This window comes from Haematobia irritans, chromosome 3 (assembly GCF_050003625.1).
Source record: "Haematobia irritans isolate KBUSLIRL chromosome 3, ASM5000362v1, whole genome shotgun sequence".
In the NCBI taxonomy this organism is placed as follows: Eukaryota; Metazoa; Arthropoda; class Insecta; order Diptera; family Muscidae; genus Haematobia; species Haematobia irritans.
Window position 1 is genome coordinate 13,819,158 of NC_134399.1, and position 13,447 is coordinate 13,832,604.

General features: G+C 26.3%; 1 protein-coding gene across 1 annotated transcript in view; it reads left to right on the plus strand.

Annotated features, from left to right (window-relative positions):
- Positions 1-13,447, plus strand: part of LOC142228500 (uncharacterized) — a 44,011-nt gene that overhangs the window by 14,949 nt on the left and 15,615 nt on the right. The window contains exons 2-3 of the mRNA XM_075298937.1: positions 4,290-4,585; positions 8,151-8,335. Of these exons, the coding sequence (XP_075155052.1) occupies positions 4,471-4,585; positions 8,151-8,335 (300 nt within the window). The 5' untranslated portion in view covers positions 4,290-4,470. The remainder of the gene's footprint in view (positions 1-4,289; positions 4,586-8,150; positions 8,336-13,447) is intronic.

Below are 13,447 nucleotides of genomic sequence, written 5' to 3' on the forward strand. Positions count from 1 at the left end.
AACACGTAGCAATGATATATTGCGTAAAATGTCGGACTTTACGGCATTTTTGAAAACTTTGCAAATGGCAAATAATACGCTAAGCAAAAAAAAATTTATTGACAGACTATATTTTCGAATCTATGCCAGAGATTACATTTATTGCCCAAGGCCGCTTTAACCAGGATGCTCTGGAAAATTTCTTCGCTCGAGTTAGATCTCGAGGTGGCAATAGTAATCACCCGTCCGCTCGGCCCACGCAATCTGCCTCAAAGTGGCGACTGCAAACGCGAGCACTTGCAGGAAGCTTCTCCGGATCCACTTGTAGATTGTAGCACCATTTTTTTCGTGCTTCTATGTCAGAAGGTAAAAGGAAAAAGAGGTGCTCACCACCACCTTTAACCTTCTCCCCCTTACATAGAATACACTTCATTTTCACTTTTTTCACTTAATTAATAAAAAGGCACTAATCACTCTAAAACTAAACTTAAAACTAATGCAATTTTTTATAATTGTTCTAAATCTAATAAAAATAAATACTAGACACCTACCACTTTTCACTGCTCTTCACTAATACTTTAAAAAAAATTTACCGCGCAAATTCGATAAAGTCATCTTTAGACCAGCGAACATGTTGGTGTTAACCAACAAATCCGACGAGTAACGCGTCAATTGTGCACCACTTCCGTATCCAAAAAGAACATTTTCACTACCTTTTTGGCGACGCTTTTTTTGCTGGGAATCTTTGGATTCATCCGCCATAACACAAATTCTCTCAGCAAACACTTTTGTGGAACTTATGTTTGTATTGGTTTAAGTTGAATTTAGTATTAAACTAATCTGGTAAATGGTTTGATGTGCTCAGTAGCCAATCTCCCATCTTCCTCTTTTATAATCTTTGGCTATAATGACTACATGAAACAAATGACTCCTAACAAAGTACACCAAGTCTAAATATATACATTGAGAATTGATATTAGATGAATACACAAGTACATAAATTATATAATTTTCCATACACTTGTACATGGTGTCAAGATAATATCTCCTGTGGATTTCAATTTATATAATTTGATTTGTTATAACAGAAGCAGGCAACTAAATAGGTATTTTAAGGCTGTATTTTGTTACTTCATCATCACATGCTGTTTAGCTATAATTATCCTCAATCAGTAAACCTTCGTACAATGCTAAGTGCATGCAAACATATCTTTGCTATGTTACACCTTATCTACACACAAAAAATGTTTAGGTTAGGTTAAAGTGGCAGCCCGATTAAATTTCAGGCTTACTTAGATTATTCAGTCCAATGTGATACCACATTTAACTAAAAGTACCTATTACATATGGGCACTTCTAGTCTTAACCACTGAACCTTCTCTATTATTTACTTTTGTGGAACCAACCAGATTGCTCCAAAAACATTAACAAACAGCTTAAGTTAACGTTTTCCAGGTCCGCCAGTAATCTAAAGCTATATGCTCCTAAAACTCGCTTACGACTTACACAAAAAGCAGGACACTCACACAAGAGGTGTTTAATTGAATCCTTTTCCTCCATATCATGACTGCTTATACAATAGTCATTATACTTCGCACCTATAGTTTTTGCAAATTCGCCTATCAGGCAGCAACCCATTATAGCATATATCAGGAGTGCTATCTGACGCCTTGAGAACACTAGCATATCTAGTGTGCGGTTTAAGTTTAAATGGGGCCATATTTGCTTGGTGTCGTTACAACCCTTGCAATTCTCCCATCATAACAGCCTTCTCAAAATGTTTACCTGATTCAATAAATTTTTTAGATGAAATGTCTTCATCCACAGAAATGATAGTATCAATTAAAAAATTAATTGAAAGTCAATTAAAAAATTATTTGATACAGTTAAAAAATTAATTGGCACTATTAATTTTTGCTATTGATTTTTGTTTCAATTAAAAAAAATTGTTGAATCAATAAAATTGTTAATAGAATTTTTAAAAGAATATTTTTTAAAACTCAATTAAGACTTCAACTATTGGTACGAAGTATAATGACTACTGTATGAGTTGTCATGATGCGGAGGAAAAGGAATCAATTAAATACCTCTTGTGTGAGTGTCCTGCATTTTGTGTAAGTCGTAAACGAATTTTAGGGGCATATAGCTTTAGATTACTGGCGGACCTGGAAAACATTAACTTAAGCAGTTTTGGAACAATCTGGTTGGTTCAACAAAAGAAAATAATAGAGAAGGTTCAGTGGTTAAAACTAGACGTGCCCATATGTAATAGGTACTTTTAGTTAAATGTGCTATCACAATGGACTGAAGCGACTCTGAAACTTAATCGGGATGCCACTTTAACCTTACCTAACCTAAGACTTCAATTGGAAAAAATTCCGTTAAATTTTTTCTGTGTATATAGAAGCTTCCAGATTGTCATATTAGTCTCTATCAAAATGTGGCAAAGGGTTACCAAAATATCAGCATGCATTTTTTTAATTGCACCAATTAAGAAACATTCATAAAAGCTATTCAGGCAAAAAGCAATTTCCATTTCGTTGAAATAATTTTCCTTCCTTGTTTATATCGATTTTTTTATTGACCTATCTATTATTAATTATTTTTATTAAATATGAATATATCCATATGGTTATCCCCCAAACGAAATTAAATTTATAATATATTGGTCCATATGGTCGTAGCTTCACAAATGCCTTCAAGCTAATAAAATATTACACCTATGTCATATTTATTGTTTTCACATAAATTTGCCGCTGAATGGCGATCAACCAGGTGGTTGATGGGTGGACGAATAGAATAAATTTATTAAAACATTTGCCAAAATTTGCCAACAATAGACCAAACAGAGCATGCATAAATAGAAAAAGAACAAAGCAAATAGTTTTTTAAGTTAATTTTTTTAATAGACAATTTGAGCTGTAGCCAAAATTGTAAATAATAAACCATTAGAGAAAAACATCAGAAAATTAATAAAACGCCATAGAAAGAGAAAATAAAATACGATGACAACATAAAAAGATAAATTATGTTTCATTTATGTTATGAAATTGTATTTATTTCCTACACCCAAAAAAAGTTTTCTAAATTCCAACATGTTACAAATAAGTTAATACTTTTTGTCAAATTGAAAGTTTATTAAAAATAATATTTTTTTATTCAAAAATTGTTAAAATGTCTTTATTGCTGTACGAAGTTCAAGACGGGTACAATTTTAGTAGAATTAACTCATTTGAGACACATATGAACGCAAGTTAATAAGCAAACTTCTCCCATTTTAGGATATTTTAAACTATTTTATTTTTTAGTAAAATTGTGCACTATATTTTGTATACATCTTTTATTTCTTATTTTTAGTTCGTGTAATTAAAATTAGCAAAAAAGTATACAAATAAGGAACATTTGTTCACATAAGGCCGGTATGCACCTCTAGCGTAATTTTCGGTAGCAAAAATTTATTTAATGGTGTTTTTTTTTCTGAAAAAAGTGCTTTGCCTTCATTTTGTCTGTACAGAATGCGCATTTTTAAAATGTTACCAGAAACGTAAAAAAATGCTATCATTTCAGCGGGCAGAAAAGAATTCAAAGAAGGAAACAGGGCAATCGCAGCACTCTCGTTTGTTGGCAGTGCTGAAAATGCCCGTAATTTGCCTCTATGCGTGGCGCTATTTTCACAACAGAATTCGAAGCCTTTTCGCACTTTTGCCTGTTTTTTTAGAAAAGAACCTAAAGAGTTCCGGGCAAAATGCAAAAAAAGTGTGCATTTTTTACAAAAAAAAGAAAACGCCATAAGTCTACAACAAAAAAACAGGGCTGTGTACACAAATTTTAAACCAGCTAATCGCTTTTAAAAATTGTTAATATATGTTCCAAATATTCCTCAAATAAATTGTTTATTATTTACAGACCTTTTAAAACTTTTACGCACACAATAATTGTAATAAATTAAATGTTTGCTGCCCAAATATGCTTTTGACAACCCTGTTATTTTCATTAGAGGTGCGTACCAGCTTACGAAATTAAACGCTACCGAAAATTTCGTTAGCATAAATAGCAATGCATTTCTTATGGGAATGAAATTTTTCACTAGAGGTGCATACCGGCCTATAGGACAAATTTAAATAAAATCAACTAATCTTCATTAACTAAAAAATCTGTTTTTGGCACGAGTGGCAACCATGGTGCTAGGTTGTATATAACCCAAAATTTTCAAGACCACAAAAGAACATTTCATTTTCTTCATTCATTATTCGGAAAATAAAAATATATTAATATTTAATAACAAATCTTTATTTTCTTTATACTTGCAGATTGTAAATTAGCCAACTTTGACCAAAACCCGAAGACCACAAAAAGCAAATGTTCAGGACTTGCGTAGCCAAATCTCCAAATAAACCCATATCTCTCTATTCCCTTTAACGACCCTTGAAGTCGTTTTTTTTAACTTCCTTTTTGTTGCCGACCACATTCCTATATAAAAATAATATCAAGATGCGTGTCGTTGCCATGGTAAGTGGCGGCAAGGATAGTTGCTACAACATGATGCAGTGCGTGGCCGAAGGACATGAAATTGTTGCTTTGGCCAATTTACATCCAAAAGACAGAGGTAAGTAGACACTGACATATTTTAATGGAAAAAATGGCATACTTGGTATAAGATCAAAAAAATTACAAGGTTTATAGATAAATTTTAAAATTTTAGGCTCCTCTGGATAAAAATTCGATTATTCGCAAATATTCGAATTTTTGAATCCATAATTTTCAAATCTACTGAATGAGAACTTAATTACTCCAACATGGTAATATTTGATTTTTATATCTATTATGAGGATTGCCTTTTATTTGAGGGGATTGGGCAACCCTAGTGTTGCAATCTGACAACTCTATCGTAGAGCTTGGCATTTTTGATGTTATACGTACTCAGAACGTTGACATGCAAGCTAAATCGTGAACATTTTCTTGCGATTATTTTTTACATTAATAGCGCATCGATGAATTCAATTCAATTTTTGAAGCTCTACCAAGGACCAGTTTTCACAAAATTTTCTATAGAAATAAAATTTTGACAAAATTTTCTATAGAAATAAAATTTTGACAAAATTTTCTATAGAAATAAAATTTTGACAAAGTTTGGACAAAATTTTCTTTAGAAATAAAATTATGACCAAATTATCTTTAGAAATACAATTTTGACAAAATTTTCTATAGCAATGAAATGTTGACAAAATTTTCTATAGCAATAACATTTTGGCAAAATTTTCTATAGAACTAAAATTTTGACAAAATTTTCTATAGAAATAAAATTTTGAAAATTTTTCTATAGAAATAAAATTTTGACAAAGTATGGACAAAATAAAATAAAATAATAAACAAAATTTTGACAAATTTTTCTATAGAAACAAATTTTTCTATAGAAACAAAATTTTGTCAAAGTTTGGACAAAATAAAATAAAATAATAAACAAAATTTTGACAAATTTTTCTATAGAAACAAATTGTTCTATAGAAATAAAATTTTGTCAAAATTTTCTATAAAAATAAAATTTTGACAAAATTTTCTATAGAAATAAAATTCTGACAAAGTTTGAACAAAATTTTCTACAGAAATAAAATGTTGAATCAAATTTTCTATAGAAATAAAATTTTGACAAAATTGACTACAGAAAAAAAAATTTGACCAAATTTTCTATAGCAATAAAATTTTGACAATAGCTTCCATAGCAATAAAATGTTGACAAAATTTTCTATAGAAATAAAATGTTGACAAAATTTTCTACAGAAATAAAATGTTGACAAATTTTTCTATCGAAATAAAATTTTCGCAAAATTTTCTATAGAAATAAATTTATCGCAAAGTTTGGACAAAATAAAATAATAAATAAAATTTTTCTATAGAAATAAAATATTGACAAAATTTTCTATAGAAATAAAATTTTGACAAAATTTTCTATACAAATAAAATTCTGACAAAATTTTCTATAAAAACAAAATTGTGGCAAAATTTTCTATAAAAATAAAATTTTGGCAAAAATTTTTCATCAAAATTAATTTTGACAAAATTTTCTATAACAATAAAATTTTGACAACATTTTCTTTAGCAATATTATTTGGACAAAATTTTCTATAAAAATAAAATTTTGACAAAATTTTCTATAGCAATACAATTTTGACAAAAGTTTCTATAGCAATAAAATTTTGGCAAAATTTTCTATAGAACTAAAATTTTGACAAAATTATCTACAGAAATAAAATGTTGGACCCAATTTTCTACAGAACTAAAATTTTGACAAAATTTTCTATAGAAATAAATTTTTGACAAAATTTTCTATAGAAATAAAATTTTGACAAAATTTGCTATAGAAATAAAATTTTGACAAAATTTTCTATAGAAATAAAATTTTGACAAAGTTTGGACAAAATAAAATAATAAATACAATTTTTTAACAAATTTTTCTATAGAAGTAAAATATTGACATAATTTTCTATAGAAATAAAATTTTGACAAAATTATCTTTAGAAATAAAATTATGAAAAAAATTTCTTTAGAAATAAATTTTGACAAGGTTTTGTATAGCAATAAAATTTTGACAAAATTTTCTATAGAAATATAATTTTGACAAAATTTTCTATAGAAATAAAATTTTAACAAAATTTTCTATAGAAATAAAATTTTGGCAAAATTTTCTATAGAAATAAAATTGTGACAATTTTTTCTATAGAAATAAAATTTTGACAAAATTTTCTATAGAAATAAAATTTTGACAAAATTATCTTTAGAAATAAAATTATGAAAAAATTTTCATTAGAAATAAATTTTGACAAAATTTTGTATAGCAATCAAATTTTGACAAAATTTTCTGTAGAAATATAATTTTGACAAAATTTTCTATAGAAATAAAATTTTGACAAAATTTTCTATAGAAATAAAATTTTGGCAAAATTTTCTATAGAAATAAAATTGTGACAAATCTTTCTATAGAAATAAAATTTTGACAAAATTTTCTATAGAAATAAAATTTTGGCAAAATTTTCTATAGAAATAAAATTTTGACAAAATTTTCTATAGAAATGAAATTTTGACAAAATTTGGACAACATTTTCTTTAGAAATAAAATTATGACAAAATTTTCTTTGGAAATAAAATTTTGACAACATTTTCTGTAGCAATAAAATTTTGACAAAATTTTTTATAGCAGTAAAATTTTTGGCCAAATTTTCTATAGAAAAAAAATTTTGACAAAATTTTCTTTAGAAATAAAATTATGACAAAATTATCTTTAGAAATAAAATTTTGACAAAATTTTCTATAGCAATAAAATTTTGACAGAATTTTGAGAAAATTTTTTACAGAAATAAAATTTTGAACAAATTTTCTATAGAAATAGAATTTTGACAAAATTTCCTATAGAAATAGAATTTTGACCAAATTTCCTATAAGAATAAAATGTTGACAAAATTTTCTATAAAAATAAAATTTGGACAATAAAATTTTGACAAAATTTTCTTTAAAAATAAAATTTTGACAAAATTTTCTATGAAAATAAAATTTTGACAAAATTTTCTATAAAAATAAAATGTGGACAAAATTTTGTATAACAATAAAATGTTGACAAAATTTTCTATAGTAATAAAATTTTGACAAAATTTTCTTTAGAAATAATATATTTTCTATATATAGAATTTTATTTCTATAGAAAATTTTGTCAAAATTTTATTACTATAGAAAATTTTGTCAACATTTCAATGATTAATATTTGTTTTTGTTCTCTAATCCCGAAATATAAAAAATTTACTTCGATTTATTTTATTATGGTACACATCGAGTATTTACTTTTTTCTGATGTACATATGTTATATAATTCTTAGGCGACAACAAACTTATAAAATTCAAAATAATTTCTCTATCGTTTTGGAAAATATTTTGACCTTCATTTAAAGTTTTTGTTATTATTATAAAACGGACATTTCATGCCAATAAATGTAAGCACAGGAAACTATGTATGTATATTAGTAGAATTTGTTTTTATTGTTTTTCCATTTTAAACATGCACATGTAGAATGTCCACAAATGAAAATGTCCATATTCTATTATAAGGGAAAAAATTAAATTATTCAAACAACATACAATGACATTTTTTTTCATCTTCTATATTATACCCATTCAATTTCCAGACGAACTCGATAGCTTTATGTATCAAACTGTTGGTCATATGGGCATTGAAATACTAGCTAAAGCCATGGGTTTACCACTATATCGACAGGAGACCAAAGGCATGAGTACACAAACAGGCAAACATTATGTACCCACAGACAATGATGAGGTCGAAGATTTATATAACCTATTGGCCACATGTAAGGTAAGTTGTAAGTGCACTTAAACATACTCCTATCCAAGGACGAACATATGAACGAGTGTACATTTGTTTGTTGTATATTAGGTACATTAAAAAAAATTAATAATTAAAAGTACATACATATTAAGTTTTCAAATTACATTAAAAAATAATGATTTAATGATGATTTCTGGCCTAGATATAAATAGTTGACAAGTTTTTTTGAAAAACAAAAAAATGAGTAATAATTTAAAAATTAAAAATTTATCAAACCCAGCAAGCTGCAATAAGATCAAGATTTCAAACCAAAACACCAAGAGGCTGGTGATCGTCTTCCAAATGCTGGTGATATGAAAATGGGACGTCGGACACCTTGTATTTATGAACAAAAATTTACTTCTAAATATTCAAGTTTTAAAATTGGGTGGTAGACAAGTTGCCAAAGTTTTGCTGCAAGTAGAGGATGCTGATGAGTAATGTGGTAATTCCGAAACCGCTGTACATCCAACGATCTTCCAGTCTATAGTATAGGGCTTTGCCCAATTAAATTTGACAATCATACTTTTCATCTGTTGGTTAAGCTACACAGAAAAAAATTTCCGTAGTTAAACTAACGCTAAATTTAACTTATTTATATTGTAAAAAAATTATTTGTTTGTAGTTAAATTTTATTACTTTTTGCTAAATTTTCCACAGCCCAACAAAACGAATGAAATAAAGTTTTGACAAAATTGTCTATAGAAATAAAATTTTGGCAAAAATTTCACATAATGAAAGTAAGCAAAACATGATGAAATAGGGTTCATTTTCTCACCATGGGCAAAATTTTACTAAAATGAACAAATCTTCATGAACTAAAATAAAGTTAAGTTGGCATTAGAAGCCCCTTTTTTGAGTGTACGTAGTTAATTTCCAAATACAGTGTAACATCTCAAATTGACACACACTAAAAAGTGGACGCCTCTCAAAAGTGGGCAACTCTCGTAAAACGTTGCCTATATTATCGCTCACATAGATTACTCAGTCCATTGTGATACAACAAAGGTGGTGAACTTCCCCCTCCCTTGTCAATGAGTACTGCCCGATTCTATGTTTAGCTCAATAACAAGGGTCTTCCTTTTTATAGCCAATTCCCAACGACGTTTCACTCTACAATGACTCAAACTCTCTGAAATGTAGCAACGGCATTTCTGAGGCGATAATCCGTGGCTGCAAACTTTTTGGTGCCTGGTCGAAACTGGGATCAAATGCATGACCCTTTGCAGGCAAGGCGGACATGCTACCCATTGCTCCCATGCGTTCGTGAATTTGAAAGGCTACCTCCAATAATTTTCCATCTCAAATCAAAGTATATGGCACTTATCATCGGGAAACATTTTGGAAGGTAATATGGAGTGAGCACGCAATCATTTCGGGCCATTAACCATGGGCGTACCAAAAAGGCACGACATTGCCACATAAAAAGCGTATAAACCAAGAAGAGCTAAAAAGTCATGTTCCGTAGTTTATTTCACACAGTGGATGTACAATTTGCCAAATATGTGCCAATCCGATAGAAATTTGTTTTTTTGTTGAGGAAAGCCATTGTACGGGTTCAAATACACTCAGATTATATTCGTTTTTGAGAAATAATCCAAGCAAAATTTGGTCATATCGAATTGCAGGTATGCGATAATAACGATACTTATATACAAAAACAAAAAGGTGATTTTTGTTATGAAAATCGAGTCAAATCTTTTTATACTCACCATCATAGGATGGGGGTATAATAACTTTTTTGAAGTAGGGCCGTAATTTTGACAAAATTTTATATCTATTATTTATTTCTATAGAAAATTTTGTAAACATTTTATTTCTATAGGAAATTTTGTCAAAATTTTATTTCTATAGGAAATTTTGTCAAATTTTATTTTTATAGAAAATGCTGTCAACATTTTATTTCTATAGAAAATTTTGTAAAAAATTTATATCTATAGAAAATTTTGTTAAAATTTTATTCCTATAGAAAATTTGTACCAAAATTTTATTTGTATCGACAATTTTGTCAAAATTTTATTTCTATAGGAAATTTTGTCAAGTTTTATTTCTATAGAAAGTTTTGTCAAAATTTTATTTCTATAGAAAATTTTGTCAAAATTTTATTTCTATAGAAAATTTTGTCAAAATTTTATTTCTATAGAAAATTTTGTCAACATTTTATTTCTATAAAAAATTTTGTCAACATTTTATTTCCATAGAAGCTTTTGTCAAAATTTTATTTTAGAAAATTTTGTCAAAATTTTATTTTAGAAAATTTTGTCAAAATTTTATTTCAATAGAAAATTTTGTTAAAATTTTATTTCTATAGAAAATTTTGTCAAAATTTTATTCCTATAGAAAATTTGTACCAAAATTTTATTTCTATAGAAAATTCTGTCAAAATTTTATTTCTATAGAAAATTTTGTCAAAATTTTATTTCTGTAGAAAATTTTGTCAAAATTTTATTTCTGTAGAAAATTTTGTCAAAATTTTATTTCTATCGGAAAATTTTGTCAAAATTTTATTTCTATAGAAAAATTTGTCAAAATTTTATTTCTATAGAAAAGTTTGTCAAAATTTTATTTCTATAGAAAAGTTTGTCAAAATTTTATTTCTATAGAAAATTTTGTCAAAATTTTATTTCTGTAGAAAATTTTGTCAAAATTTTATTTCTATCGGAAAATTTTGTCAAAATTTTATTTCTATAGAAAAATTTGTCAAAATTTTATTTCTATAGAAAAGTTTGTCAAAAATTTATTTCTATAGAAAAGTTTGTCAAAAATGTATTTCTATAGAAAATTTTGTAAATTTTTTTTTATTGAAAATTTTTTAAAAATTTTATTTCTATAAAAAATTTTGTCAAAATTTTATTTCTATAGAAAATTTTGTCAAAATATTATTTCTATAGAAAATTTCATCAAAATTTTATTTCTATCAAAAAATTTGTCAACATTTTATTTCTATAGATATGTTTCCCAAAATTTTATTTCTATAGAAAATTATGTCAACATTTTGTTTCGGAATTTTTGTCAAAGTTTTATTTCTATCGAAAATTTTGTCAAAATTTTAGTTCCATCAATTTTTTTGCCAAAATTTTATTTTCTATAGAAAATTTTTCCAAAATTTTTTTTTCTATAGAAAATTTTTCCAAAATTTTTTCCATAGAAATTTTTTATTTCCATAGAAATTTTTTGTCGCAATTTTAATTTTATCGGAATTTTTGTCAAAATTTTATACCTATAGAAAAATTTGCCAAAATTTTATTTCCCTAAAAAATTCTATAGAAAATTTTGTCAAAATTTTATTCCTATAGAAAATTTGTACCAAAATTTTATTTCTATAGAAAATTCTGCCAAATTTTATTTCTATAGAAAATTTTGTCAAAATTTATTTCTGTAGAAAATTTTGTCAAAATTTTATTTCTATCGGAAAATTTTGTCAAAATTTTATTTCTATAGAAAAATTTGTCAAAATTTTATTTCTATAGAAAAGTTTGTCAAAATTGTATTTCTATAGAAAATGTTGTCAAAATTTTATTTCTATAGAAAATGTTGCCAAAATTTTATTTCTATAGACAATTTTGTCAAAATTTTATTTCTATAGAAAATTTTGTCAAAATTTTATTTCTATAGAAAATTTTGTCAAAATTTTATTTCTATAGAAAATTTTATCAACATTTTATTTCCATAGAAGCTTTTGTCAAAATTGTATTTCTATAGAAAATTTTGTCAAAATTTTATTTCTATAGAAAATTATTTCAAAATTTTATTTCTATAGAAAAATTTGCCAAAATTTTATTTCCCAAAAAAATTTTGTCAAAATTTTATTTATTATTTTATTTTATTTTGTCCAAACTTTGTCAAAATTCATTTCTATCGAAAATTTTGCCAAAAAATTATTTCTATCGAAAATTTTGTCGAAATTTTATTTCTATCGAAAATTTTGTCAAAATTTTATTTTTATAGGAAATTTTGTCAAAATTTTATATCTATAGAAAAATTTGCCAAAATTTTATTTCCCTAAAAAATTTTGTCAATATTTTATTTCTATGGAAAATTTTGTCAAAATTTTATATATTCTATATATTTCTGCAAACTATTCCCCTCCACGTCTTAGTAGGAGAGGAATAGTTTGCAAAATCTACCAAAACATCAAAAATTGGTCCATATCGGTCCATAAATATATACGAACGGATAGGGCGCCCACATTCTACTAATTTAACTTTTGAATAAAACCGACTAATCGACGGAAATTTTGACTTTTCCAAAATCTTAAAAATTCGAAAAATTGTCTGCGTGCCAGCTACCCATATATTTTATTCGTATCGAATGATGTCATATATTTCCTCGTACATTCACTTACGTACGCTTTATATAAATGCATTTTCACTTTTGTTTGTTCACATGTCTGTATGTATTTATAAAACAAAAAGTAATATTGCATAATTGGCCAAAACTCACATATTGTCTGATATAAAAATATAGCAAATATGTATCACAATGAGCAGATATACCCATACCTTACAGGTGATGCATTTTACAATTGACGCTATTTTCCGAGTACGATCTACGGGATTGTTCAAAGATATTTCAAATATCGATCGAAACAAATTTGTACGTAATTTTCTTAAAATATTGCAAATACAGACTATATATATTTTTTAGTTGAAAATCAGATCTTAATAATTAATTAATAAGATAAGAAGCACCAAGGATTTTTATTGTTTTGCAAAGCAGAACACAATTTTGCTTAAATCGTTTCGATTGTTCAATCTTATCACATAAATTTCATTTCTTTTTATAAGACCATTAAAATCTCACGTGCTTAACAGAATAGATAAGAAATTTATACAATACATTTTTTCAATCTATATTCTTAGTTCCAAAAATATATAATTATTGATATATTTTTTAAAGAATTTATAACATTCTTAGAAGCTTTCCACAATAGATTATTTTTTTATTTATGAAATATATTTTATTTATGAAATATAGATACACGCAAAAAATAATACTAATGAACAATTTTGTTTTAAATTCCTTTAATCACGATTTTTAAAGTCGATTCAAATCATACTTTACAAATAAAAGGAAACTTTTAAATGCATAAATCTCCTG